General features: G+C 50.6%; 1 protein-coding gene across 1 annotated transcript; it reads right to left on the reverse strand.

Annotated features, from left to right (window-relative positions):
• On the reverse strand, window positions 1-25,495 carry PPM1G (protein phosphatase, Mg2+/Mn2+ dependent 1G). The gene is made up of 10 exons (XM_063330879.1): window positions 24,770-25,495; window positions 19,188-19,257; window positions 8,625-8,710; window positions 6,596-6,728; window positions 4,773-5,242; window positions 4,200-4,337; window positions 3,157-3,391; window positions 1,562-1,691; window positions 1,144-1,246; window positions 1-706 (listed from the first exon to the last, which is right to left on the reverse strand). Exons 1-10 carry the CDS (start codon window positions 24,887-24,889, stop codon window positions 503-505), a joined length of 1,689 nt encoding a protein of 562 aa, XP_063186949.1. The 5' UTR covers window positions 24,890-25,495; the 3' UTR covers window positions 1-502.
• Between the last annotated feature and the right edge of the window lie 40 nt (window positions 25,496-25,535).

Consider the following 25,535-nt stretch of genomic DNA (forward strand, 5'->3'; position numbering starts at 1 on the left):
AAGTACAGCTATGTTTTCTGGCCTTTTAGTTTGAAAAAAGTATTGATTGAAAGTGTACAACAGAACGAGGTGTGGCAGCAGCACCACAGCCAGATTGTTTCACAAATAAAAACAGAAAGGGCCTTAAATAATCGGGTGCAGATTAAAAAAACCTCAACAGTGAAAAAAGTTCTTCCCTCTGAACAGAAATTCACAGGCACAGAAATGGCAACAACCACATGGAGACGATGGGGGGACATCCTCCTTCTAACCAGGGGGCTCTGTGCTCGCAGGCTGCCGGCTGCGGTGGCTCTGCCCTCGGCTCCCTCTTTGGAATGGTTACAGATGAAGAGTGCGACATGCCCTCGCTAACCAGACCCGCCCCCCACCCCCCGACCAGGACACGGACAAACAAGGCCTCTGCTAAGGCTAAAAAAAGGACAAGACTTTGGAGTCTTGAGTTCAGCATGTTTAAGAAACGAGAGTCTGGTGAGCGCACAGCAAAGTCCCCGTGCGAGGCCCGCTATTCCAGCTTGGCCTTCTTGTTGTTGTCGCTGCCATTCTCTTCCGCTGGTGCTGCCGGCGCTGCCACGTCCTCCAGTTTCCGCTTCCCACTTTCGGCAGGTGGGTGTGTGTTACGGGGTTTGAAACTGATAATGATGCAGGTCATGTTGTCGCAGCCGGTGCCATCCCCTGAGGTGTCTGGAGCCAAGCACTGATCCAGCAGCTGAGGAGGGAGAGGAGAGGACCGTAGGGGTTAGCAGAGATCAGACAGCGCTTTCAACACCCTGGCACACGGGGCTCGCTCTAGCAGGGGATGGCGGCTGAGGGGCTGCCAGGCCAGGACAGCACGGGCTGGGCCCTAACGCTGTTCACAACCAGACAAGGGACACAGCCTCAGTCACCCTGGCCTTCTGAAAGCAGAAACTCCTTCGACTTGACAGCAACCTAGAGGTCAGAAACGCCGGTGAGGGTGCCAAAGGAACCACGTCCCAACTCAGAGGTGTCTCTGCTCCTGTTGCAGCCAGCGTCTGCAGCTCAAGTGCTGCCAGATAACGCCAAGAGCTGAACAAACCGGTCTGATGGTGAGGGAGGGCAGTCAGGCACCGAGCTGGGATGCAGGAACTCTGCACACGGAAGGGATGAGGCAGCTCTGGACCTTACCTCTTCTACGATGGAGGAGAGCGGCCTCAGGACTCCATTCTCATCCTTCTGGGTGATCTTGGACTGGATGAAATCCACCACTTCCTGGCTGCTCATCACATTCCTGCGGAGAATGGAGCAGTCAGAAAGGCAAGCGAAGGGAGCAGTCATGCCACAGTGTCCCAAGAGAGCCACCCCGTGGCAGGGAGCTGATGGGAACAAAGCTGTGGGCAGCGAGGAACGGGAGGGTTCAGAGCTCAGCACACCTCCATGTCCCTCCCACCGAGAACAACTCCTCAGGGGCCCAACTTAAATCTCTGAGGACGTGGGGAAAGAAGGGCTGATTATCACACAGGGCTTTTGGGCTTCCTGAGGCCCATCTCCAGAGAAAGACCAGAGTAGTGATGCCCAAGAGGCACAATGCTCCCTCACTACTCACCAGATTCCATCGCAGGCAATGACCATGAAGTCATGGTCATCATTTATTGTCAGCACTTTGATGTCAGGCAAGGCGGAGATCATCTGCTCTTCTGGGGGCAGATTCTTGTTCCGCTTGTAGAAGTGATCACCTGCAGCAGAGAGGAGGATCGGTTGTTGCTGTGGCAGGGCGATGCTGCCTACCCCCAAACAGTGAGAAACACTGCCCTGCCGAAGGGCAACGCCAGCAGAATCAGAGCCAGTGCTCCCACAACCGGAGCAGATCAGGCTGTGGGCACATCAGACAGGGAGATCTGCCACGTGTCCAAGGCATCAGCTTTGGCGAGCCCAACACGCTGTTACCAAACAATGAGAAAGAGGTGCCTTTGCCAGTTCAGCCTCTTTTCACCCCAAGCCCAGTGTCACTTTTGCAATTCCTGGGGCCACACCAGGCGAACAGCACATGGCATCTGAGATCCTACAGGACTGTTCCCGAGATGAGCTATCCCATGTCTTGGAGCAGGATCTGCAGCTCACCCCAGCACCAGCTTGGCTTTGCTATGATAACACTAGATGCTCATTTTGCAGAAGCTCAGGCTGTCCAGGACCAGATATTTCAGTGCAATGTTCACATCACACCGCTGGGTTCAGGTCTTCCCAAACCCTCAGTAGCCAAAGCTCACTGGAGAAAACTGATCCTCTGCTCTGACTAGCCGGCTTATCCGGAATTACATCCTAGGAAGGGACTTCTAGGGCCACCGCAAAATAGGAGGTGGAAACATCAGTGTCTCCCTAGATAAGCAGACTCCTAGATTCTGTCCTAAACGTGTTTCTCTCTTTACCCTAGGATAATAATTTTAATGGTTTTGGTCTTTCTGCACAAGTACTCTCTCTCCACTCACATCCTTCACTGCTGACACTTCCTTCCCTTCTCTGTGTACTTCACAGTATGTTTGCAGTGTTATTCACTACCCTTTCCTTAATGCCTCCCAGCATCTCATCTGCTCAGACTGTGGCCATTGACTGGGCCAAGACCTCGTTTGGCTGCTAACAGACATGGCCACTCTCCTGAGCCATTAATTACTCCAATTAAGGGACCAAAAGAGGAGTACTATCAGCAGTCAGGTGCTGCCAAAAGCACTGCAGCAAGGGGGATGGAGTTCGTGCAATTAAAAGGCAAGGCTGGCTCAGGAACAAATGAGCTCAAACTGGTATAAAGTTAGGTCCCCAGGAAGCAACATGCCAAGGTCCTTCAACAGCCTCCTAACAGGAAAAAATCCTGTTCAAAAGTCATCCGTCTGGTTTTGAGACAGTTTATACGAGGTGGTTTCTGACAACCCAGCTGTTAGCACAACAGCCGCGGAGGCTTCACACACCGTCCTGCGCTGGAGCCTGATGGGTGCTAGGTGTTGCTTTCCACTGATGTCTGACAGTTTCATGGCTGTTTTCTCTAACTAGACCGTAATCTCACCACATGAAATATTGAATAGGTTCTACTCATCATGCAGTTAAAAACCATTCTTTAGGGTTAGAGGCTGGCAAGTGCTGGAAGCATGGGTGTCCTGAGCACAGCACCCTGCCGCCAGGCATGGCAGCATTCATCTGCGTCTTGCTCACCGATCGCCCTGGAGAGGTTGAGACCGCCGTTCACTCTCCCATCCATGGTGACCTTGCCACCAGCATTCTTTATCCTGGCCAGCTCCACCTCGTCCTCTGGCTTGTGGTCATACGACATGTCAACAGCTTTGCCACCTTCCGACACCACGCAGCGAGAGTCTCCAGCATTAGCCACGATCAGCTGCTTGCCCCGGATCAGCGCCACGACAGCAGTTGTCCCACTGTCAGAGCCAGGCTGCAAGAGAGAAATGGTTTTGCTGAGACTCCTTTCTCTTGCTCCATATCAGGTCAATAAGGGAACGAGCACTAGCCACCAGCCGTGTCCCCAACCCCGAGGTGTGGCATCTCACCCCTTCTTCCCATAAGCACGCACAGAACAATGGAGAACAGCCCGACGGAAGCATGAAACAGCGGGAGTCTGTTCATTGGGAGGCAGGGTCAAGCAATACCTCCATTTCAGCTTCACAAAGCATCAGTGGTTCAGGGCTCTCCAGCATTCAACGTGTCCTGCTACACCCTCAGCTCTAACGTGTTGCTTCCAGCTGCAGCCCAGCTCAAGCAGAAGCCCCACTGCAAGCCAGGACATCTCTCCAAAGCGAGAAGGTTGGCCCCTTGGAAGCTGTAATCCCCTTTTCCTGACATCCTGGGTCCTTGGCCCATCTGCCAGCACTGCCACGGGCTGAGGAGCCACAGCCTTGGCCTGGCAAAGAGCAATGCTCTGCCCAGGAGCAGCAGCGCCCGCAGAGCAGTCCTGCTGCTGTCCCGTACTCTCATTCCACACCAACCCCCACCGCTGTTTCTACGCCCAGCAAACCCAGCAGGTGGGTCAGCCTCTTCCGATCTCAAGCTGCTGCCCAGGCTCACGCCCTATCCCTCAGCCTTTTGCATAAAGTCAGGCTGTCAGCAGCTGTGTTCAGCTTCAGGAGGAAAAAAAAAAAAGGATGTTTTACCCCAATCTAAATGGAAATAACTCCTTGCTGAGTCCCCCCCCGGGTGCCCTTGGCTCCACACTATGCTGCAGAACACAAGAACAGGGTGTGCACCTCCTCTTTCCCCTCCATGCCTGGTAACAACATTTCCTCCTCTTCATCCTCATCCTCCTCTGCTTCTTCAGTGTCATCTTCATCATCTTCATTCTCTGCCTCTTCACTACTGTAACCATCCTCATCTTCACTGCATTCCTACAAGAAATGAGAGATACCACCAGGAGTCAACACAGGCCACTCGCACTGCCCTCCCCAGACAGCTGGTCCCTCCGTTCTGGGGACAGATGATAAGTTGGCCCCAGCAGAGTGAGATGACCTGGTACATTTCCCCCACACCTGATGCCTACAATCAGAGCAGCTAGTTTCAGCTACCACAGTGAATGGAGGGATGGCGCATGCAGCAAGACTGAGGGCTATCCATTATGGCCGCTGCACAGATGAGGGTATGTTTCCTTCAGGGTTATCTAAACAATCCCCGACACTCCCATGAGATGGTCTCAAAGTATCAGCCTGAAAACCCTACTCCTAGGACACACCTAGGATGAGCCAGAGGCTCGTAGCTCAAGTACCACAGTAAGCAATGCATTCTGCCCAGCCAGAAGGCCACTCTGTCCCAGTGCTGTTTCCTACCTCACTGTCTTCCTCCTCTTCCTCAACCTCATCTGACTCATCCTCACTGTCCTCAAAAAATTTGGATTTGGTTGTGCGCTGGGGCTTTCCCGTAGAGGAGCAGGAGGGCCCGGCCTCCCCAGTAGAAGAGGTGACGGCCTCGTCACCTTTGCCTAGTTCAGGCTTCTGCAGAGCAGGACTGTTGCCTCCAGCGCTGGCTTTGTCTGAGGTGGAGGAAATACCCGTGATTTCTTCATCTGGCTTCCCATTCTTCCTCTCCTTGTGGTCGGTAAGCTCCCCTGGGTCAGCCTCTCCATTCATATTTGACTCCCCATCATGCTGCTTGCCTGTCCCCTCCGCAGCGTTCTCCCCAGCTGGAGCTAAAGACTTGTTTTTGAGGTTCTTGGTGCAGTTTTGTCCATAACGTGTGAGAAGCTCCTCGATGGTCATTGTAGCTTCTTCATGCAGAAGAGCAGCTTCCTCATTATCCACTGAAAACGGAAAGGGGAGGGGGGGATGAGGACAAAGAGGGTCAGAAAGCAGGACACATCACCGTAGCAGCAACTGGAGGTTGCTGTTGCAGACAGGTTTCAGCAGTGCTCAACAGGCTGGTCACCATCAGGCACAAACGCAGCCAGACCTGCACCGTCCAGCAGCTCCCAGGCACTGCAGATGAACAATACGCAAACGGCAGGAGAAAGGCTCCTAACCACAGCCGTTGCCTGCAGCCCGCCAGCTACCATGGTGCCTGTGGGCTCTGGTAGGCAGCACAGAGCGTGTACATTAGCTGTAAGGTTGGAGTGTAAAAAGCCTCATATTTCGTCACTGCAGGCTCATCTGAAGCCGTGTGGGAAGCAGATAGACCACTTCCATGTGCAGGTTTGTTCCTTAATACTGCAACCGGGAAGAAGAAGTTTTTGTTACAGCGGTTGCTCCGCGGGCCTTAAGCACTACGGGGATCCCAACCGGCTGTAGTCTGGACACTCACAAACAGAACAGCTTGAGGCAGTCAATGCAGTGTCTCCCAAGTGGGACAGAGGACAGAAAACAGGATGACTTTCCCTAAACTATGAGCCAATGACCACCGTTTCCCTACTGACATCCCCTTGGTTGCCATTTTCTTTGTTAATTAAACCCAAAAGGAAAAGAAACACCCATATCCCAAATACTCTTGAAAGTACAGGACAGAAAGAAGAAAAACCCACCCACCCACACACTTTGTCAGCTGGAGAATGAGGACCAACAAATTCATCATTTTCAGACCAACACACAGGGTTCATGGTGACAGTATTGCTTTACATTTGCTTCAAGGCTCGTCACAAGATATTCAGCCGAAAGCAGCACAGGATTCTACCCCGGGATTCACCTCCTAGCTGGCTTCATGGCCTGGCAACTACTTGCTGGTGGAAAAGCACACTTGCTTCTTTTGTGAGAAAAAGAATTGCTGAAGAGACCAGAATCTTCTTCAGTCTTATCTGCAGCTGGCATCTGCCACCAGCCTGGGAGAGCAAAGCAAGGGACATCACACTGTTTCACTTCACAACTTGTCCCACTTCCCAGCTCAGAGGTTTCTGACACATCCTATAACTCTGCACCCCATGGAGGAGGTCCTACGGAAAACTGTGACAGACTGGTTTGTTATTCATAGAATTAAGCTACCAAAAGAATTCTCCTAGCACCAGTCCAAAGCAATAAACAGTGCTGAGGGGTGGCAGTTTGACTCCAGCTGAAATTTAACGGAGAAATTTGGACAGAAAGCCTTCTGCTAAAGGAGACCTGGCCCAGCTGCTCTCAGTCCCTGTCCTGGAGTGTCAGTCTTGCCTATCCAGTGGTATCTGACTTACCATCATCTTCATCAGCAACTTTCTCCTTCTCATCTTCATCATCTTGGGGTCGCCCAGCCATCTGAGAGAGCTCTTTAATCACCTCTTCGGTGGTGAGCTTGGCATCTATGGCTAAGAAAGCATCTTCCAGGGCCTACGTATGAACACAGACATGAGAGTGTGCACAGTTTCATTTTCCTTACAGGATACTGCGTGTCATCCTGTGCAATCAAGTCTCTTCCAGAACCCACACCACGCAGAACTGCAGAATGGCTAAGGCTGGCAGGAACCTCTGGGGTGCATCTGATCCAACCCCATGCTCCAGCAGGGACACCCACAGCCAGTTGCCCAGGACCGTGTCCACACAACTTACGAATAGCTCCAAGGATGGAGACTCCATCACCTCCCTGGGCAACCTGTGCCAGTGCTCAGTCACCCTCACACTGGAAAAGTGTCTCCTGATGTTCAGAGGAAACCTCCTGTGGTCCATTTTATGCCTGTTGCCTCTGGTCCTGGCACTGGGCACCACTGGAAGCGCCTGGCTCCGTCCTCTTGGCATGGCCTCTCCAGGTATTTACACACATGGATTTAATCCCTCTGAGCCTTCTCGGCTCCAGGCTGAGCAGCCCCAGCCCCCTCAGCCTTTCCTCATAGGAGGGATGCTCCAATAGCTTCAGCATCTTGGTGGCCCCTCGCTGGAGCACTGGACCCAGGACTCCAGGGTGGCCTCAGCAGTGCTGAGCAGAGGGGAAGGACTGTCACCTCCCTCGACTGGCAATGCTTTGCCTGAAGCAGCCCAGGATGCCCTTTGCCTCCTGTGCACAAGGGCCCATTGCTGGGTCATGGTCAGCCTGATGTCCACCAGGACCCCCGGGGCCTCTTCTGCTGAGCCGCTTTCCAACCGGGTGCCCCCCAGCAAGTACTGGTGCTGCAGGGCTGTTCCTCCCCAGGGCAGCGCTTTGCACTTTCCCTCACTGAACTTCACGGGGTCCCCATCACCCCATTTCTCCAGCCCATCCAGACCCCTCTGCAGGACAGAACAGCTCGACCCTCTGCGGTACGGCTGCTCCCCCCGGCCCGGTGTCACCCACAGACTCACTGAGGGTAGGCCCTGCCCTGTCCTCCAGATCGTTAATGAAGATGTTAAATGAGACTGGACCCGGTATTGAACCCTGGGGTACACTGGTTGTTACTGGATTCCAACTGGACGTTGTGGCACTGATCACCCCGCTCTGGGCCTGGCCACGCAGCCAGTTTTCCGTGCACCTCACTGTGCTCACCCGGCCCACGCTTCCACAGCTTCTCCAGGAGGATCTATGGGACACCGAGTCACAAGCCTTGCTGGACCCCACAGGGGGCTGGGGACAGGAGAGCATTCAAAGCCACTGTGAGGAATGGCTCAGCACGCAGGCTCCTCTACTCAGCAGACAGGCTGATTGCAGCCAGCAAACACAGCCAGCATGGGATCAGCAAAGCACGATACTTGGGTGTTTCAGCCTAGAGCAAGAGCTAAAACCTGACTGAAGTTTGCTTTGCAGGCTCTCCTCAGCCTAGATGTAAATGGAAGCTCTGGAGGGGCTGCCTCCCCGCCGCCCACATGCTACAGACCCCAGCACGAACCCACGGGACACCCGGTGTCAGACCAGGCACTAGTACCGTGAGGGAGGATTACAGCAGAGGGATCGCTTGGTGGAAGCAAGACACAAACTAACCTCCCACCTCCGACAAAAGCCACCCCCACCCCTCAAAAAACAACCCATCAAAATCACTCAAAGAACCAGCCCACAGCTTTGACTGGAATGAGTCTGAAAATTAAAAAAAAAACAGGCAAAAAAAGAAAGCTGGAAAATATAATATTTATCTTTGAAAATACAATCAACACCTGGTGTACGCTCCTAGAAACAAGGAAGGGAAATTAAAATGGAAGACATGGCAGATAGACCTTGGAGGGACGGGGCCTGGCACATAAGTGTTGGGTACCCAAAGCCCTAAACAAGGGCTTTCCTCTGCGTCGATGCTCACTTGTTCGAGGGCAGAGCTCGATTCTTACCTTTTGCAATTTGCCTTCCTTGTAGGCCTTCTGGTCTTTGATTATCTCAGGGAGATACTTGGCACAGTACAGGGCAACTTCTTCTCCTGAAAGAGAGCAGAAACCATTTAGAGACGCTGGTCCTCCAAGAAGCAAAATGCACTCCTGAGCAACTGAATTCCTGAGGCACAAACCAGAAGCACCCCAGACACGGAAAAGTCACACAGGAACAGACTGCCGGGGATCTCTCAAACCTCCTGGCAGGCTGCGTCTCCAGAACAGCAGGACTTGCTGGTGACCCCTGGCAAACCTCAGTGAGCTCTTACCCATCAGGTTTGGGCAACGCTATAAGCTTCCTGAAAGGGAGCTTAGGCCCATTTTGGCACTTAGGTCAACTGCTTAGGCCCATCCTACCTAGGAAGCTCTATTTTCATGTGTAAAGGCAGGTATAAACAACAAGCAGGGAAAAAGGGAAGCTTTTGGTCAACGTAAGCTCTTTCTCAGAGCGTTACCAACACATGATGAGCAGCACAAAAACCGTTATGTATTCTAGAGCGTGTTCTAGACCAACGAAAATACGATGTCACAGCCTTGAGCTAAGCCTTTCAGAAAGATGGGGGTCCTGATTGTCAGAGCAGTCATCTTGGTACGGAAGGGGTGTGTGTGTGCACAGCACAAGCAAAGGGTGGCCAGAACACCTGGCTGCTGAGAGCAGAGAGGATGACTGGGACCGACAGTCAACAACACGCACGAAGCACCCACTCCCAGAGCAGCTGAACACTCCAGCAGCTCAGTAATTAATACAAGTATGCAACAGAGCACCAGAGACATTCTTTGTGATCATGAAGGTGCTATGAAGAGAGGAAGATTAAACAGTGAAGGACTGTGAACTTCTGTAGTTCATCCTGGCAAGGGGGACCAGAAAGAACAGCGCGACTTGCAAGAGATCAATCTAGTAATTTAGGGTTTTATGAGAGAGGCAAAGAACCTCATAGCAACCTGGCTCACAGGTCACGAGAAAGAAAAATTAGAGCTAGAAACTAAGAAACAAACTTGATTTCCCTGCTAGCACACCCCAGCTTCCCTCCCGTTCCTCAGCCGAGCAGAGGCCCTGCAGGACGAGCAGTAATGCACACGGGAGCAAAGCTCCATCAGGGAACGGGGAGCAGGGCAATCGAGGGGGAAGCGTGAGAAGGGTGGGAAGCAGGTAGCCGTCAGTTGAGCAAAGGGAGAGGCAGAGGAACACACTGGGAAGCGAAAAGGTGGTGAGATTTGAGAGAAAGAAAGAAACAGCAGACAAGGGATTTTTCAAATGTGTCTGCAGAGAAGGGATCAAGTGGCCATTGACAAAGAACAGAAACCTTGCAAAACATTTCTGTTAAAATAGCACTGCAAAAAGTTCAATACTGCGGCTCTAGACAACAAAGAGACTGAGCTCTGTTCTGACCATGCTCTTAAAAATGCGGAGTGGGAGGAAGAGGGGAGAAAAAAAAAAAAAAAAAGGAAGATCACAGAAAAATAAGTGATCTAAGAGAGAAATAGGAGTGACCCTAGCATTTTAATAAGAACTTGAAAGGGAACATGGCATGGTCTCCCACGGCATCCTCATAGGGAAGCTTAGGAAGAGTGGGCTTGATGAATGGACAGTAAGGTGGCTAGACTGGTTGAAAGACAGAGCTCAGAGGGTGGTGATTAAGGGCACAGAGTCTCGTTGGAGGTCAGTGACGAGTGGTGCTCCCCAGGGGTCAGTACTGGGTCCAGTCCTCTTCAATATATTCATCAATGACCTGGATGAGGGGACAGAGTGCACCCTCAGCGAGTTTGCCGATGACACAAAGCTGGGGGGGGTGGCTGACACACCAGAAGGCTGTGCCGCCATCCAGAGAGACTTGGACAGGTTGGAGAGTTGGGCAGAGAGGAACCTTATGAAATTCAACAAGGGCGAGTGTAGGGTGCTGCACCTGGGGAGGAATAACCCCCTGCACCAGGACAGGTTGGGGGTGACCTGCTGGAGAGCAGCTCCGTGGAAAGAGACCTAGGAGTCCTGGGGGACAACGGGATGGCCATAAGCCAGCAATGTGCCCTTGTGGCCAAGAAGGCCAATGGCATCCTGGGGGGCATCAAGAAGAGTGTGGCCAGCAGGTGGAGGGAGGTCATCCTCCCCCTCTACTCTGCCTTGGTGAGGCCACATCTGGAGCACTGTGTCCAGTTCTGGGCTCCCCGGTTCAAGAGGGACAGGGAACTGCTGGAGAGGGGACAGCAAAGGGCTACCAAGATGATGAGGGGACTGGAACATCTCTCTGATGAAGAAAGGCTGACAGATTTGGGTCTCTTCAGTCTGGAAAAAAGAGAGCTGAGGGGGGACCTTATCAACACTTATAAATACTGAAAGGGTGGGTGTCAGGAGGATGGGGCCAGGCTCTTTTCAGTGGTGCCCGGAGACAGGACAAGAGGTAATGGGCACAAACTTGAGCATAGGACAAGGAGGAACTTCTTTCCTGTGAGGGTGGCAGAGCACTGGCACAGGCTGCCCAGAGAGGTGGTGGAGTCTCCGTCTCTGGAGACATTCCAACCCCGCCTGGACGCGTTCCTGTGCCACCTGCTCTGGGTGACCGTGCTCTGGCAGGGGGTTGGACGGGATGGTCTCCAGAGGTCCCTTCCAACCCTATGGTTCTATGATTCTATGAATACCAAGGTGAACTGACAATCACAGAAAACAGGCAGAAAAACAAAAGACTGGTTGGCCCTTGGAGAATCTCAAACGAAGAGGTCTGACAATTAATGTCTGTTGACATGGGCTTACGGAAGCAGATCTCGCCAATCCAACTCAACATCTGCTCCTAAAGATACTATGATTTTGCCTGATTAAATATGGTGATGTAACAGATTTAGGTAAGGTATATAAGTTGTATATTATATATAATTTACATATACATGTATGTATATGTCATCACTTTGCTTAAAAAGTTAAACTTTCAAGATGGCACTTGCTAAATAGATTAAAGAACTGCCAACTACCAGTCACGAGATGAAACTGAACAAAGAATCACAGGGGAAGATGTGTTTATATGCAGTCTTGAAGGACTGTCTCCAGATGGTATGGTAACGTTTTTATCGAAGAGCCAAAATAAAAAAAAATTTCTATGAGAAAATTATAGACAGAGTGAATAATGACAGTCTCCAGATCACTGGATGAGCTGGGGGGAGTGAGCAGGGGCTGCTCGGAGAAGTATGGTCATCAAGGAACATGTGTGCGGAGTCCTGGGCCATGTCAGAAAATGACCCAGGGGATCCAAACACTCTGTAAGATGGTCCTGCAACAGAGCCCAGGAGCACACTATGTGCATCCTTTTATTTAGGCTGCTTTTACTTAGAGCGTTAACTTAGGAGGCCATAAAACAGCGGCCCTGAACTTGCAGAGAACACCAGCAGCTGTGATGTCCTCGTGTGTACGACACGGATGGAGTGGACCAGCCTGGCCCAAAGACACCAGGGCGGTTTGGTGCAGGGACACGGGGCTCCGCCATGGGCAGGGCTGTTCCCGGTGTCCAGACACAGGGCTCCACCACAGGCAGGGCTGTTCCCAGTGTTTGGATGCAGGGCTCCACCGCGGGCAGGGCTGTTCCCAGGATTCCAGGACTTGGCTGGCACCCTGGTCGAGACCCAGATGCCATGGCGACACACTCCCATGTAAAGGCTCGACCAGCAAGCAAGGTGGTGCACTGAGCATGCCTCAGCAGTCCAAGAAAAAGAAAGACTAGGAAAACTGCAGGAATATCTCATCCCAAATCAGGAACAGGCCCAGGAGGCTGCTGACGTGACTGCCGGTCACCACAGGGGGCAGCTGCCATCTCCTCCAGCTTCTTTTCCAACCTGTAGTCATTCCTGCCAGCCCGATCTGGAGCAGCACAACGGCGCTGACACCTCTCCCTCCTCTCATTTTGAGTCTCCGTGGGGCACTGAGCTGCACCATCCGGAGCATACGGCAGGGACACGGGTGGGTGACCTGCACGCCAGCCATGCTGCACCTTGCAGCTCTTCAGAGGCTTCCCTGACGGTCTGGCACAAGCACGAAGCAGGAACGGGGCAGGTGGAAGCCCCCATCGCTCGTACCAGGCAGCTGTTGTGGCAGGAGAGACCCGGCCACAGCGGCCTGCTGGGACCAGGAGGGGAGAAGGGAGCAGCGGCAGGGCCCATCCCTGCCCGGTGGGGTCTGCAGAGGCGGCAGCCGCTCCGCGCTGCCTGGAAGCAGCTGACAGATCTAATAATACCAGCGTGGACACCCGATCACCCACCAGATGGAAAGGATGACCCAACGTTGGAATCTTTCTGCCACAGCTAGGGAACGAGGGATTTTCTTCACAGCAACAAGTAGCTTGATCACCTGGTCTAGCGGGAGGCGTCCCTGCCCGTGGCAGGGGGTTGGAACTAGATGGTCTTTAAGGTCCCTTCCCACCCAAACCATTCTGCGATTCTATGATCATATAAAGCCACTGACAGCTCTGCGGCACTCGTGCCTCCCTGGCGAGAGGCTGGACGTGGGGTTGGGGCACGGCCTGCAGGGAGATGTTGTCCACGGGTCTGGCAGCGCCGTGCGAAGCAGCGCCATAGGGAAGGATCTCGTTCTGTCACCGCAGGAGCGGGAAGCCAGCCCCAGTATGAAAAGCCTTGGCAGTTAAACAAGCCATTTCTTTGAAACAGGGATGCTGAGATTAAATAGTGACCCGTGAATCTCCAACGTGCCTGACTGTTGCTACCCAAAGAGAAATTACTGTGAGAGAATTTGTAGGTGCCACAGAAGACAAGAGACCTTTGCTGCTTCGCACGTAGCTCCAGCACAGACCTCTCAACAGACGTTTGTGCCGCAGAGTGATGGAGTTTCACAGAGGACCCTTTGCAGACTCCCTGACTTCCCTCTTCCTCGGCTGCCGCTCAACCTCAAAGCAGGGCGGTGAGCGCAGCTGGCAGTGCCCGTGCCCTGTCTCCCTTGCTCAGAGGACACAAAGGTGCTCACTTAGGGTTATAACCAAAACATCTAGAAGAACAAGATTCTCCTTTGGAGCCCTCTGTCTGCGGAAGACAATCCATCAAAATGAGTCCTCGGACGTAACAGGCATGTGTCCCTCTGGTGCACAGGAGGCAGCTGTCGGCCCAGCTCAGGGACCTCAGGTCCAGCGGCTGGCACTGCAGTCCCAGTGACATCTAACAGGTTTTACAAGCTGAGTCAGTAACTACCTCAGAGCACATCGCTGCCACAACAGCCAGAGAAACTGAACTGGCTCAAGGAACTCATCTTTGACATGCAGACAGATGGGGGGCATTCATTATTACCATTCGTTATCACCAACAGAGCTGGTGAGGGGTCTGGAGCACAAGTCCTGTGAGGAGCGGCTGAGGGAGCTGGGGGTGCTCAGCCTGGAGAAGAAGAGGCTGAGGGGAGGCCTTCTCGCTCTCTGCAGCTCCCTGAAAGGAGGGGGTAGCCAGGGGGGTTGGGCTCTTCTCCCAAGGAACAGGCGATGGGACAAGAGGAAACGGCCTCAAGCTGCGCCAGGGGAGGTTTAGGATGGATATTGGGAACAATTTCCTCCTGGAAAGGGTTGTGAAGCATTGGAAGAGGCTGCCCAGGGCAGTGGTGGAGTCGCCATCCCTGGAGGGATTGAAAAGACAGGCAGACGCGGTGCTGAGGGACACGGGGTAGTGGTAACTTGGCAGTGCTGGGTTAACAGCTGGACTTGCTGAAGCAAGAGAAGGATGAGTGCATGAGCACAACACAGCACAGCACGGTAAGAGGGAAGAACTGCCCTGCAGGCTCTTCCCCTCACCAAGGTGGGCAAGACCACAGGACAATCTCCCAAAGGGGAGGAATGAAGTCTGTTGCTTTTACCTTCCAGACAAGGCTCTACACACTCCAAAATGCATTTTAAAGTGCAATGGTAGGTCTGGCACCAACAGTTTTAGGAGAGCAAGGGAAAAAGAAAACCTCACCAAATGCAACTGCCACTTCTTCACACTTCCCCGAGAAGCGGGACAGAGGAGAAGCAGAGGTATAAAAGCAGGCGCTGGTACCCATGGGTGGGAGTGCCTTCAGCTGCTGGGGACTCCAAAAGCCTTCAGGCAGTGAACACTCAGAGAATACAATTACTCAGCTACAACCACAACACACAAACAACAATGCATCCGGGATCACACCTTCCGTGTCTCCGGTGTGAAACCCACCATAAAACTCTCAGAGTCTCCATGAATCATTTTATTAATGTTTTCTAGAGGAGCGGCATCCAGCTAAGTAATGCCAGAGCCTCAGCTGCGTTTCCTGCATAACGCAACACAGACGCAGTAGCATGAAGGTCTTCAGGAGGCTAAAGTAAGATATTTAACACATAACACTGAATTCAGTGAAAAAGTAAATATCTGGAGGATTCTCCAGAGTGTGTACTTTTTATAAAAAGAGACTGTTTTTGTTTGCAAAAGAGCATGTGGAGTTTTCCGATGTCTGAAAGACCCATGCAGAAAGGTGAAAGCGTACATGGGAAAGGTCAAGTCTCAGAGCATATTTCTAGATGCCACTGCCAAAACCTACACCTGATTCAGTTTTAAAAGCAGGAGTCACATTCAGATGATCAATTTATTTCAATATTTCAGGCAAGGCTGGCTCCAGAGTACATGCAGTCTCACTGCCGTATGATCTCTCTATCTCCAGGAGCACAGGCTTGAATCCAACATGTGAGGACAAGAACGCGCAGCAGCCTCAGGGCAGAATCCGAGCCAAGGAAAAGGCCTCCAGAGACACAGGTTCCTAGATCAAATCTTTTCCAGTGCATGCACATGCAGAACCCCATCCTATCTCACCTTCACAAGGCCGAAAGTAGATCCCACTCAAAGGTTTGATCTGTATTTAGACACATACACACCATTTTAATATAAAATAGAGAAAGCTTAGCATCAAATAACAAATAAACTAGCTAACAACAGATACTACAGAATCCCTATGGACTGAGACACTGTGCCAAAACAGAAAAAGAAAAATTTTAAAAACAGAGTATTAACTCCCACGACAGGAAGGCAGAATGCTAAGGCAGAACAGAAGGCAAGGTGACCAAGAACAGGACAAGAGAGATCCATTACTCTGCGTACAAACCGGAAAAAAAATACATCAGGACTTGCTGTATGCAAATTAAACACCCTGGTAGGAGCAAAAAGAAAACCTCACTATGATAACATTGACCTCCGAGAAGGTGGAGTGTCAATGAGGACACATTAAACAGCTAAAAGGATAAAGCACAGGTAGACAGCAACAGAGGTTGATCAGAAACGCCATACTGGAGGCGCAGGGTACCCATATATCATTCTCCAAGATCTGGGGGCAAGGAGGCCAGGGCAAGTAAACAGGCAACTGGGGAAGGCTATTAGAATGTAAAAACCAGCAGCATCTTTCAAAAACTGGAAGTCTTGTCCACAGGGAGAAAAGGTAAAAGAAAAACTGGTAAGTGAAATAGAAAGCTAAATATTAAAAAAAAAAAAAAAACAAAACAAAACCACAACAACCACCACCCCCCTGTTTCAAGGAATACAATAATAAAAACTTCCCAACCTGCCTGGAGCAGGAAGCTTACTGGAGAGTTTAAACTTGATAGATGAGCAAGCTATAAAAGAAAAGCTAAATTAATTCTTTGCACTGGCAGCTAATAAAGCTTAGAGAGATTCCCCAGCCTAAAAACTTATTTTACATGGGACAGGCCTGAGGAACTGTTTCAAAGTAAAGAACTAATGCATCAATACAATTATATAAAAGTAGGGATAGGCAGAAGTTGACCTTCAGAGCCAGGTTCAACTATATCCGTACCCTTCCTGAAAAGGTTTGTCTAGGAAGAGCTGTAGAGATTGAACCACTGGAAATCTAAGACACAAGTTAGAAAATCACACCAGTGCTTTGCCATTCTGATTAGTGCCTTTCCTTGATGTCTATTTTGCATCTTTCCTATTGTATTTTAAAGAAAACAAGACACACTACTTCATGTCTTACACTAACGGGAATGTCGTAAAAGTGCCCAAAGTCTTTCTAAAACCCAATACATGAAATACACCTTCCTGTTAGCTGAGAAACTAACACGCTGATCTGAAAGAAGAATAGATTGGTTTGATATTCTTCATTCTTGGCCAGTTTTTGCTTGGTGCTACTTATCTTCTTATCTGCTAGATGCTTACAAACGGTTTCTGAATTTCTGCAAGAAATAATATTAAGTTGAATAGTTGCTAAACCCCTATATCCTTTTTCCTTTGTCCTTCTCTGCCTTTCAAAACCAACCCATCACGCCGATGTTCTCAAAGATAATCTTCAGGATATCAGCAATTGCTCCACTCAGGTCTCTGCACACTCCAAGATGAAGTTCATCAAAAGATTTAATCTAAATGCTTCAAATGAAGACTATATCTTTTTAAGAGCAGCTACTAATGAGCTACCTACCCAGGCTGACCTTTTTAATACGGACTATTGCAAAAAAAGGTCTTAAACTCACATTTACAAATTGGTAGAATTCGATAACTCAGTTCTAAAGGAAAGCAAGAAATTATGAACTATAGTATGTAACCTTCCACTTGAATCTGCTCCACTATCAGAGAAACGAAAGGCATGCAGACGGTACCAAAAAATAAACTAAAAAGCCTCAGAGTGGTGGAAACTGGATTCACAACACTAGAGACCAGCACATCTGGTATGTGAACACGGCAAACTGTAGAGATTGTAATAAAGAGAATTAGCAGATACATGGATACATATGGTAGAATGGGCAGGGGTTAAATATACAGCAGAGAATGTCACAAACTGGTCAACGTTTTTTCAAAGAGTCAATGAGCAGGAGGAAATAGGCACTGTAGTTGATATACTCCATATAGATTTTCAAAAAGCTTTCAAATAAATCATCAAATGCTTTATATATTAAGCTGCCGTGGGAAAAGAAGTAAGGTTTGATAGAAGCAGACAGTTTTAAAAATGGAGGATGGCCACTGGGAGAGCTCCTTGAAGACTTATGTTGTCCAATATTTACATAAATAATCTGAAAAATAGGTCAGTAAAGAAGTGATGGATCATTTGGGATGATCAAAACTAAAATAATCTGCAAAATTTAACACCAGGATCTTGCACTTTTACGTTACATTGGCAGACAAAATTTCTCACTGACAAAGACAAGAACATGAAAAACAGAAAAGACAACCAGCCTCCATATGCACATTGGATGGACTCAAACCCACCTAATACCACTTAGGAAAGATCTGGAAGAAATCGGGGACAGAGTTCTAAAAATGTCAGATAACAGTTTATTTGTACCAAAACAGTTAACATGTTAGGAATTGTTATGAAAGAAGCTGAGAACAAAGCAGGAAACACATCACAATAAATTCATGTTATATCTGTAACTTGAAAGCTATAGGCAGCTCTAGTCAGTTTAACTAAAAGCATGCTGCAGAACTGGACCATGTCCAAAAAAAAGGACATATATAATCAGAGTTGTGGTACAATATAATGTCTGGAATCCATGGATGCGTCCAACAGCAGTAGCTTAATGAGTTCCACAGCCCAGGCATTTCATCACCTATGCTAAAAATTACTAGAATGATCCTCGGTGTGATTTTGGCATAAGCTAGTTAGCCTCCCATAAATTCTGGACACAGTTCAGGATCTAGTAGGAAGCAGGGACCAACAGCCAGTTTGGATGCAGGCACACTGTGCTAAACGCTAAGAGCTTAACGGCATCAGTGTGGCTGGACTGCGCCAACTGACCTCAGGGACAGAAAATGGGTCCTGCCCTAATTTAACAGTACACGTTCGGCTGCATGACCAGAGACAAGTCTAGGACTCTTCTGACTGCAAGAAAGGACATAGAATCCAAAATTATGGAAGTGAAAAGTGCTAACGGAGTGATTATTCACTGATTTCTCATAAGTGTTGGGATACTGAGTGAAATTATCAGGCAGCACATTTAGATCGAAGTATTTTTTTCAAATAATAAATTAAGTTCTATATAAAACATCCTAAGCAAATAATCACCAAACATATAAACATGGTTTTAAAATGCAATTAAACAAATCCATGAAGGCGTCAAGAAGACTCGAGTGTGTCTATAAGATCGAATGGCCACAACCCGTAGCTCAAGGAGCCCTTAAGCGGGGAACGGCAACTGGGAAGGTGTCAGGGAATGGATCTGCCTGGTCTGTTTCCTCCACTCTTTCCTGGGGCAACCAGTATTGGCAACCACCAGAACATACTGACTAAAGTCAGACCTTCAGTCCAATCTCATGCAGTTTTTCTTACTGCCACTCTTCTGTGACTATTTGTCCAGCTTGCCCACCAAAAAAAAAAAAAGTCATTCTTAAAAGTTTTAGAAGATGGGATGCAAATCCCATTTCAATTTTGTATCAACCCAAGACCTCCCTTCTAGAAACCCTAAGAAAATTTCAATGATAGCTATCAAAGAAATTGCTTCCCAAGAAGTACGATTTCTAACGACAGATAGATGCTTGCCCCAGCAGCCCCTGAGCAGCCTGGAGGAGCCACACCGAAGGACTCGGGAGAGAACGGGATGCAGTTACCTCCGTGTCCATCGTAGACTGAGAACATGGCTGTTTCACTGTCCAGCTCGGGTATGCAGTTGTGCGCATCCTGAAAGAGAGAGAGCAGAAGTCTGCAATGATGTGGATAGCACTAGACCTTGCAGAGAAGTGGGAGAAAGGAGCAGGGAGGCCATGAGCACTGACACGGGGATTCTCCAATCTGGAGAGAGAGCAAGAACAGTAAGAAAGCCTCCTCTCATGCTTGAAAGCTTACCTGGTGCGCACCCTTCTTCAAAAACAGGGCACGGATCTTTAATGTTATGGTGCTCTGTGCTAGAGCAGTAACACATCCTTGTCACCATGAGGTCGTACTGGAAACCCCTTCAGATCCTCAGTACATATCCTCTAGATATGCCCAAGCTCAAGCCACAATCAAATCCCTCTGCTCACTTGTAATGCCTGCGTTACCGTAGCAGCTCACGGTCCTTAGCGAACACGAGGCAGCAAGCTGTGCTGCAGCGTACAAACTGCTGTAATGCTGCGGGCCGTCTAGCCGAGTGTAACTACAGAAATACAAGTTATACTGGTACACTGGCAACTTCCCCCACACAGACAAGCGCAACTAGCTGAGGGTCACCTATGGAGTCTGGCCATTCCCACAGATGCTCTCTTCCCCAGTTCTTGCCAAACAAGAGTCACGCAAACTGAAAAGCCAGTGATGCCCTGATGATGAAGCCAAAAGGTCAAATATGGAGCCTCCTGACCTCATGCCTTCAACCATGAGGGTTTGCCTTTGCTTGTCCTGGTGAATATGGTTGCAGGCAACAGCAATTGTCTATCCCAACAGCCCGATGAAAGGCAGCCCTGCAGGACACAGGACTACCATATCCAGTGAGAACAACCAACCTTCTCTTGGGACAAAGGCTCCTTCCTGCTCTTCTTGCCACGTAGGATGCTCCATGAAGGCACTGCTTGCCTCAGGCATGGCTACCTGACAAGCAAGTCACAAAGGCTGGCCTCTCGAGGGCCTCTTAAGCAGTGAAGCAAAGGACAAGCAAGCAACTAGTCACCTAACAGTGCAAAAACCAAAGTACAAGCCCAGGTATCACTTCCTAAGGTAAGACATATGTCTTGGTTCTGTCAACTGTCCAGAAACTCTGAGAATCTCCGGGGACAAACTGGAGGGATGGTGTGTCCTGGGGCATTTTGGGCGGAAATATCAAACTGCCTCCAGCCTTTCCCTGTGCATGCTCCCAAACTACAAAGATCAACAACGTATAAGCTATATACACTGAGCAACCCTTCTCTCCGCAAGGTCTCACAGGAACAGCAGACTTTGAAGAAGGCACCACTGGATTTTACACCCAAACGCCTGGCCTCTATCAGCCTATGGGTAACCAAACCCAACTCAGCTATTGCAGTGCAAAGCCTAGAACCGATGGATGGACTGAATCTGCTCTTAAACCCTTCCCCTGCCCAACTAATGTAACTTTCCTTAAAGTTCAAGCCCTAACCTACCAAATTACAGCCTGACTACACCCCATGTGCTTTTGTTCAAGAGCAATCATGGGATATTCTAAAAAATGTGATCTAGTCTCTTTGCTGTGGTTCAAGTTCATCCCCTCAAAGTTAAATGTGCTACAGTTGCCCCAAAACCCTGTGCTTACTCCAAGATAGCTGGGTCCAAGATTTGCATGTGTCCATATTGCCAGCCATAACCCAAAATTTCTATATACACACAGAGCTACATTTGCTGCTCAGCCAAGCAACTGTTGAGCTCCTTTACTTTTTTATTGTAGGACTCCTTGGATAAGAGCTTTTCACCCTCGGAAGTCCTACAATCTTATAAGAAGAGAACTACATTGCTGTGCAATTTCTATCAAAAACAGAAAAAGAGAGGTTCTGGGTTTATGCAGCACTTAGTCCAACAACTCCTGACACCGTGATGAAAACAATATCTGAACATACCAATTACAAACTTAGTTCAAAATGAAAAAAATGATTCTGAATTATAATGTTGGCAATTTAACCAAAGAGTTCACTGCAGATAGTAAATGAAAATAAGAATAAGCAAAAAGTCAACATTTTTATGCTCACTTTTCAGAGCATTTACAGAATTTAGCGAGACGGCAAAACCACAACAAAGTAACTGGGATAAGTCCCAGGTGACTAAAGAGCAGTTTAATTAGAGCAAGTAATGCAAATGCTGCTGGGGAGGAAACCCAATATTGGCAGCCAAAAGAGTCTCTTTTCTCCATTTGTAGACACCGACCGCAGCTCGTCCTCGCTGCAGTCAGGGAGGGCAGACGAACACAGCCAGCACATGTTGGCAGGAGAGGGCTCAGCTCCATGCCACACACAGGGCTTGTCCTATGCTGCTCTGAGCTCGAGTGCTGGTGGTTCCACCAGCCGGGCTGCACACCAGTCCCTGGCATTTTCAACACTGAGAGCAGCCCAGAGAGCACCCAACTGACCACCAAGACCACCCTGTGCTGCCAGCAGAAGGGGCTGTCAGCTACAAGTAGAGCTGGTAAGCTGTCTGCAGCCATTGTCCTCCAAGTAACCAGGATCTCATCCTCTTCAGATCGAGCAAGAGCTCACGAAGCCTGGATGCCAGCAACCCCCTCCATACCAGCTTTCTGCTATCAAGGCTTCCCCTCAAGGGCGGCACGATTCTAGGACTCCCCCAGCTACCTCAGTGGTTGCTACAGCAGTACTGAAAATGAGTATGCTTGAAACGTCAAACACCAAATTCAGTTGAAATTAGCAAACAAGTTAAAACTGAGAATTAATTTGACAAATATCCATATTTTGAACCCACCCAAACAAGGACTTTTTTCTGAGCCCAGGATGAAATGAAGCTGCACAGGGGTTGTTGGTGTCTCATCTTGGAGACGGAGTCAGAAGAGCACTAGAGCTCAGAGATACCAACCATCCACCTCCAAAATGCCTCCTGCACCTTTCACTGTATCCCAGAGCACTCCTCTCTGTACCATAAAGCCGTCTTCAGCTTTTTCTCTTTTCTTATTTGCTCGTAGTACCTAACACTATTTTTTGGTATCCGTATCCTTTGAGTCACTCATCTGCCCAAAACACTGCCATATACACAAAGCAACTCCTCTGGACTAAGAATGGATTTTTATTGTAGTATTTCTTAAGGCCCCTGCACACCTACCTCACTTGGGGGCTCCTAAAACGTAAGTTAAAGGCAACAGACCGCTCTTTTACACAAATTTCTGCTACCCAAAAAAGCCTGTGTCCTACCACTTGCACACACTCTGACTGGCTTCACTAACATAATCCATAACTAAAGCCTAAACATTTGCTCAGAACTTTCTCCAAGCCTTGCAGAGGAGCAAAAGTACAACTAAACATGAAGAAAAGGTAAAAACACAAGACAAGACACAGAGAGGAACACATAGCACTGGAATGCAAGAAAACAGATTCACAGAATTGTTTTGGTTGGAAAAGACTTTTAAGATCATCGAGCCCAACCATTAACCCAGCACTGTCAAGTTACCACTACCCCACGCCCCTCGGCACCACGTCTGCCCGGCTTTTCAATCCCTCCAGGGATGGCGACTCCACCACTGCCCTGGGCAGCCTCTTCCAATGCTTCACAACCCTTTCCAGGAAGAAATTGTTCCCAATATCCATCCTAAACCTCCCCTGGCGCAACTTGAGGCCATTTCCTCTTGTGCCATGGCCTGTTCCTTGGGAGAAGAGACTGACCCCCCCCTCTCTCTACACCCTCCAGCAGATCAACACTCCTGCACCAACTTACTGAGGGTGCACTCAATCCCCTCGATTCCCTGACTCGATCCAGGCCGTTGATAAAGATATTAAACAGAACCGGCCCCAACACCGAGCCCTGGAGAACACCACTTCCCCATGCAAGTGGGGAATGCAGAAGAACTTCTGCTCAGCTGTATGTCAAACAATACATGTGTCGTGGTGATCTCTCTCCCATCACAGACTTAGAAAGAATTTCCAGCAGGTTCAACCTGTAACAGAAGCGCTCCTGCTGTCTTCTCATTTCTTGTGATAACACAGCTAAAACATGTCCACACCAATGGCCTCAGCATTGTTTCTGCCAACAGGGAGATAAGCTAGTGCAGAAAACACAGCTGCAAGCTCTGGGCCTCACCCAATGTCCATAAAGGTCAACAACAGCAAGAACAGACCTCAAATAAGTGAAACTATGAGCCAATGTCCCACCTGTGGGAGGACTACTTTAGCCCATCAGCATTATAAATAGGGGCAGCTCTCTGCTTTCCCTCACCCAAGCCCACCTCTTTAAAATGCTTTCAGCCTCTGTGCACCAAGGATGCCAGAACACTACCTGCATTCAGCCTCTTACACACGAGCTAATCGCCTTGCAGAGATTATACTGCGCATCACCTCAACGTTCCAGCAATGTCTCTGTGCCACCATTTCACCCCTCCAGAGACAAGCTGAGACACCCTCAGTCACAGCCAGCTAAACACACAGATACTCTGAGTCTGTCTCAAGAGCACAAGCATCAGTTCTCCTGCCCCTTCTACCCTGCAGACCAGAGCCCATGGTTTCACAAAGTTCTGATGCACACAGAAAGGAGGAAACACCTGGTTGCAGTTTTATCACCATTGAGACTGCTGTAACCTTTCAGTAGCTGTAAAGTATCTGAGAGCGTGGCTTATGAAACTATATTTGCAAAAAATCAATCCCTGTCAGCCTGAATGGGACCCTCTCTCCAAACTACAAACAAGAAGGCTGTTTTGCCGTGTTCAGAGAAGATGTACCCGGGGGGGGAACTGCAGGGACCAATATTAATATTTATCTAATTTAGCCTCTTTGCTGGCTGCCTGGAAGGGAAAATAAACCTGCACATTAATGGTGCTCACAGAGGGTGATAAATTCAAAGAAGGAGTGACTGCTGGCCAGGCAGAGCAGTCCCAGCAGCTCAACATCACCCTTACATGAGCAGCTTTACAAAGAAGTTCCAGCAAAGTTCCCCACCGGGAGAAGCGTGGGCAAGCACCCATGTCCTGCACCCAGATATTCATCTTGTGATAATTCATTTGCCACATAACAAGCCCTGCTAACAGGATGGTAAAGCCACGCCTGGCTACAGGAGACTGCAGGTATCACTGAGAATTCCTCCAATAAATTTGCCTAGAAAAAAAAACAAGGACAGGGAGAGAGAGAATAGAAAGAGACTGATGCTTCGTTTCTGCCTGGAAAGAAAAGCAGGGATTTCAGCCGAGGATTTTCCATTTGCTTTCATGCACCCCAAGCACTACGCTGTCCTTGCCGCCACTTTTTAACCTTAGTATCTCGTTCCCAGCCGCGGTTTCACGGGCTGTGCATGCCCGGAGAGGCCCCGACGAGGCACCGCTGCCCCCTCGCCTCGGGGGGCGACTCACCGGCGGGTGAGCGGGCCAGCTGGGGCAAGCGGCGGCCCAGGGGACACCGGCCAGGCCACGGCAGCACCGGGGCAGGCAGCCCCTCCCGCTCCGGCGGCGGGGGCACCGCGGCCTCGGCGAGGACCGCCCGCACGCCCCGTCCCTCCGCTGGGCGCCGGCAGGGACAGCGGGAAAGGGCGGGGGGAGAAGGGAGCCGCCCCACCGTGCCCCGCTCACCTCCATGGAGACGCGCCAGCCCTGCATGGCGCTGAAGCCGAAGTGGAGCGGGCGCGGCCCGAGCCCGGCCCCGTCCCCCGAGCTCTTCACCGTGTTGGGCTGCGACAGGTAGGCGCCCATGGCGCCGCGGCGGCCTCCGCCGGCGGACCCGGCTCGCGGCGCGGCGGCGCTGGGCGGAGGGGCGGCGGCGGGAAGGGAGCGGAGCGGGCGGCGGCGCGAACGGCCCGGCGAGGCGGCAGAACCTCCCACCGAGGAGCCGCCGAGCGGAAGTCGCGCGGCCGGAAGCGCGGGCTAGAGCGTCGCCGCGGGGGGACGGCGCTCTGCCCGCGCGGCTGCCGCACATGGGCCGGAAGCGCCTACCATAGAGACGGGCGGCGGCTAGCGCGGCGCCAGGGGCCGGGAGCGCATTCCGACAGGCGGACCCGGGCCTGTGGGGATCGGCCGCTGCTCCCCCCATCCCCGTGTCAGCAGTGCTCGGACCCGGCCCGGCGCTGCCCACCTCTGGCTGCGAGCTGCCCTAGGTGGGCCAGCTGGGGAAACGGAGGCGGCCCCAGGCAGCCACGCTTGGAGCGCGCCCATCGTGTGTTGGGGAAGAGGAACAGGGGACTCAGGACTGGCGGTACCCCCGCCTACCCGTGGCGGGGGGGCGGCCCCGCCACGCCGGGCCCCAGGGCTGGCGCCCGGAGCCGCGGGGCCAGAAAGCACGTACTAACCCCCACGCCTCAGACACTGCCGGGCTCTGCGCGCGCCCCCTCCCCCCCCCGCT

The sequence above is a fragment of the Chroicocephalus ridibundus genome, chromosome 3, assembly GCF_963924245.1.
Source record: "Chroicocephalus ridibundus chromosome 3, bChrRid1.1, whole genome shotgun sequence".
NCBI lineage: Eukaryota > Metazoa > Chordata > Aves > Charadriiformes > Laridae > Chroicocephalus > Chroicocephalus ridibundus.

Excerpts from the sequence above, each read along its gene's own strand:
- PPM1G (XM_063330879.1), bottom strand. The coding sequence starts at position 24,889 with ATGGGCGCCTACCTGTCGCAGCCCAACACGGTGAAGAGCTCGGGGGAC. Across the intron at positions 19,258-24,769 it reads GCTGGCGCGTCTCCATGGAG|GATGCGCACAACTGCATACC; the intron begins GTGAGCGGGGCA and ends TCTCTCTTTCAG. Across the intron at positions 4,338-4,772 it reads AAGAGGAGGAAGACAGTGAG|GAATGCAGTGAAGATGAGGA; the intron begins GTAGGAAACAGC and ends CATTTCTTGTAG.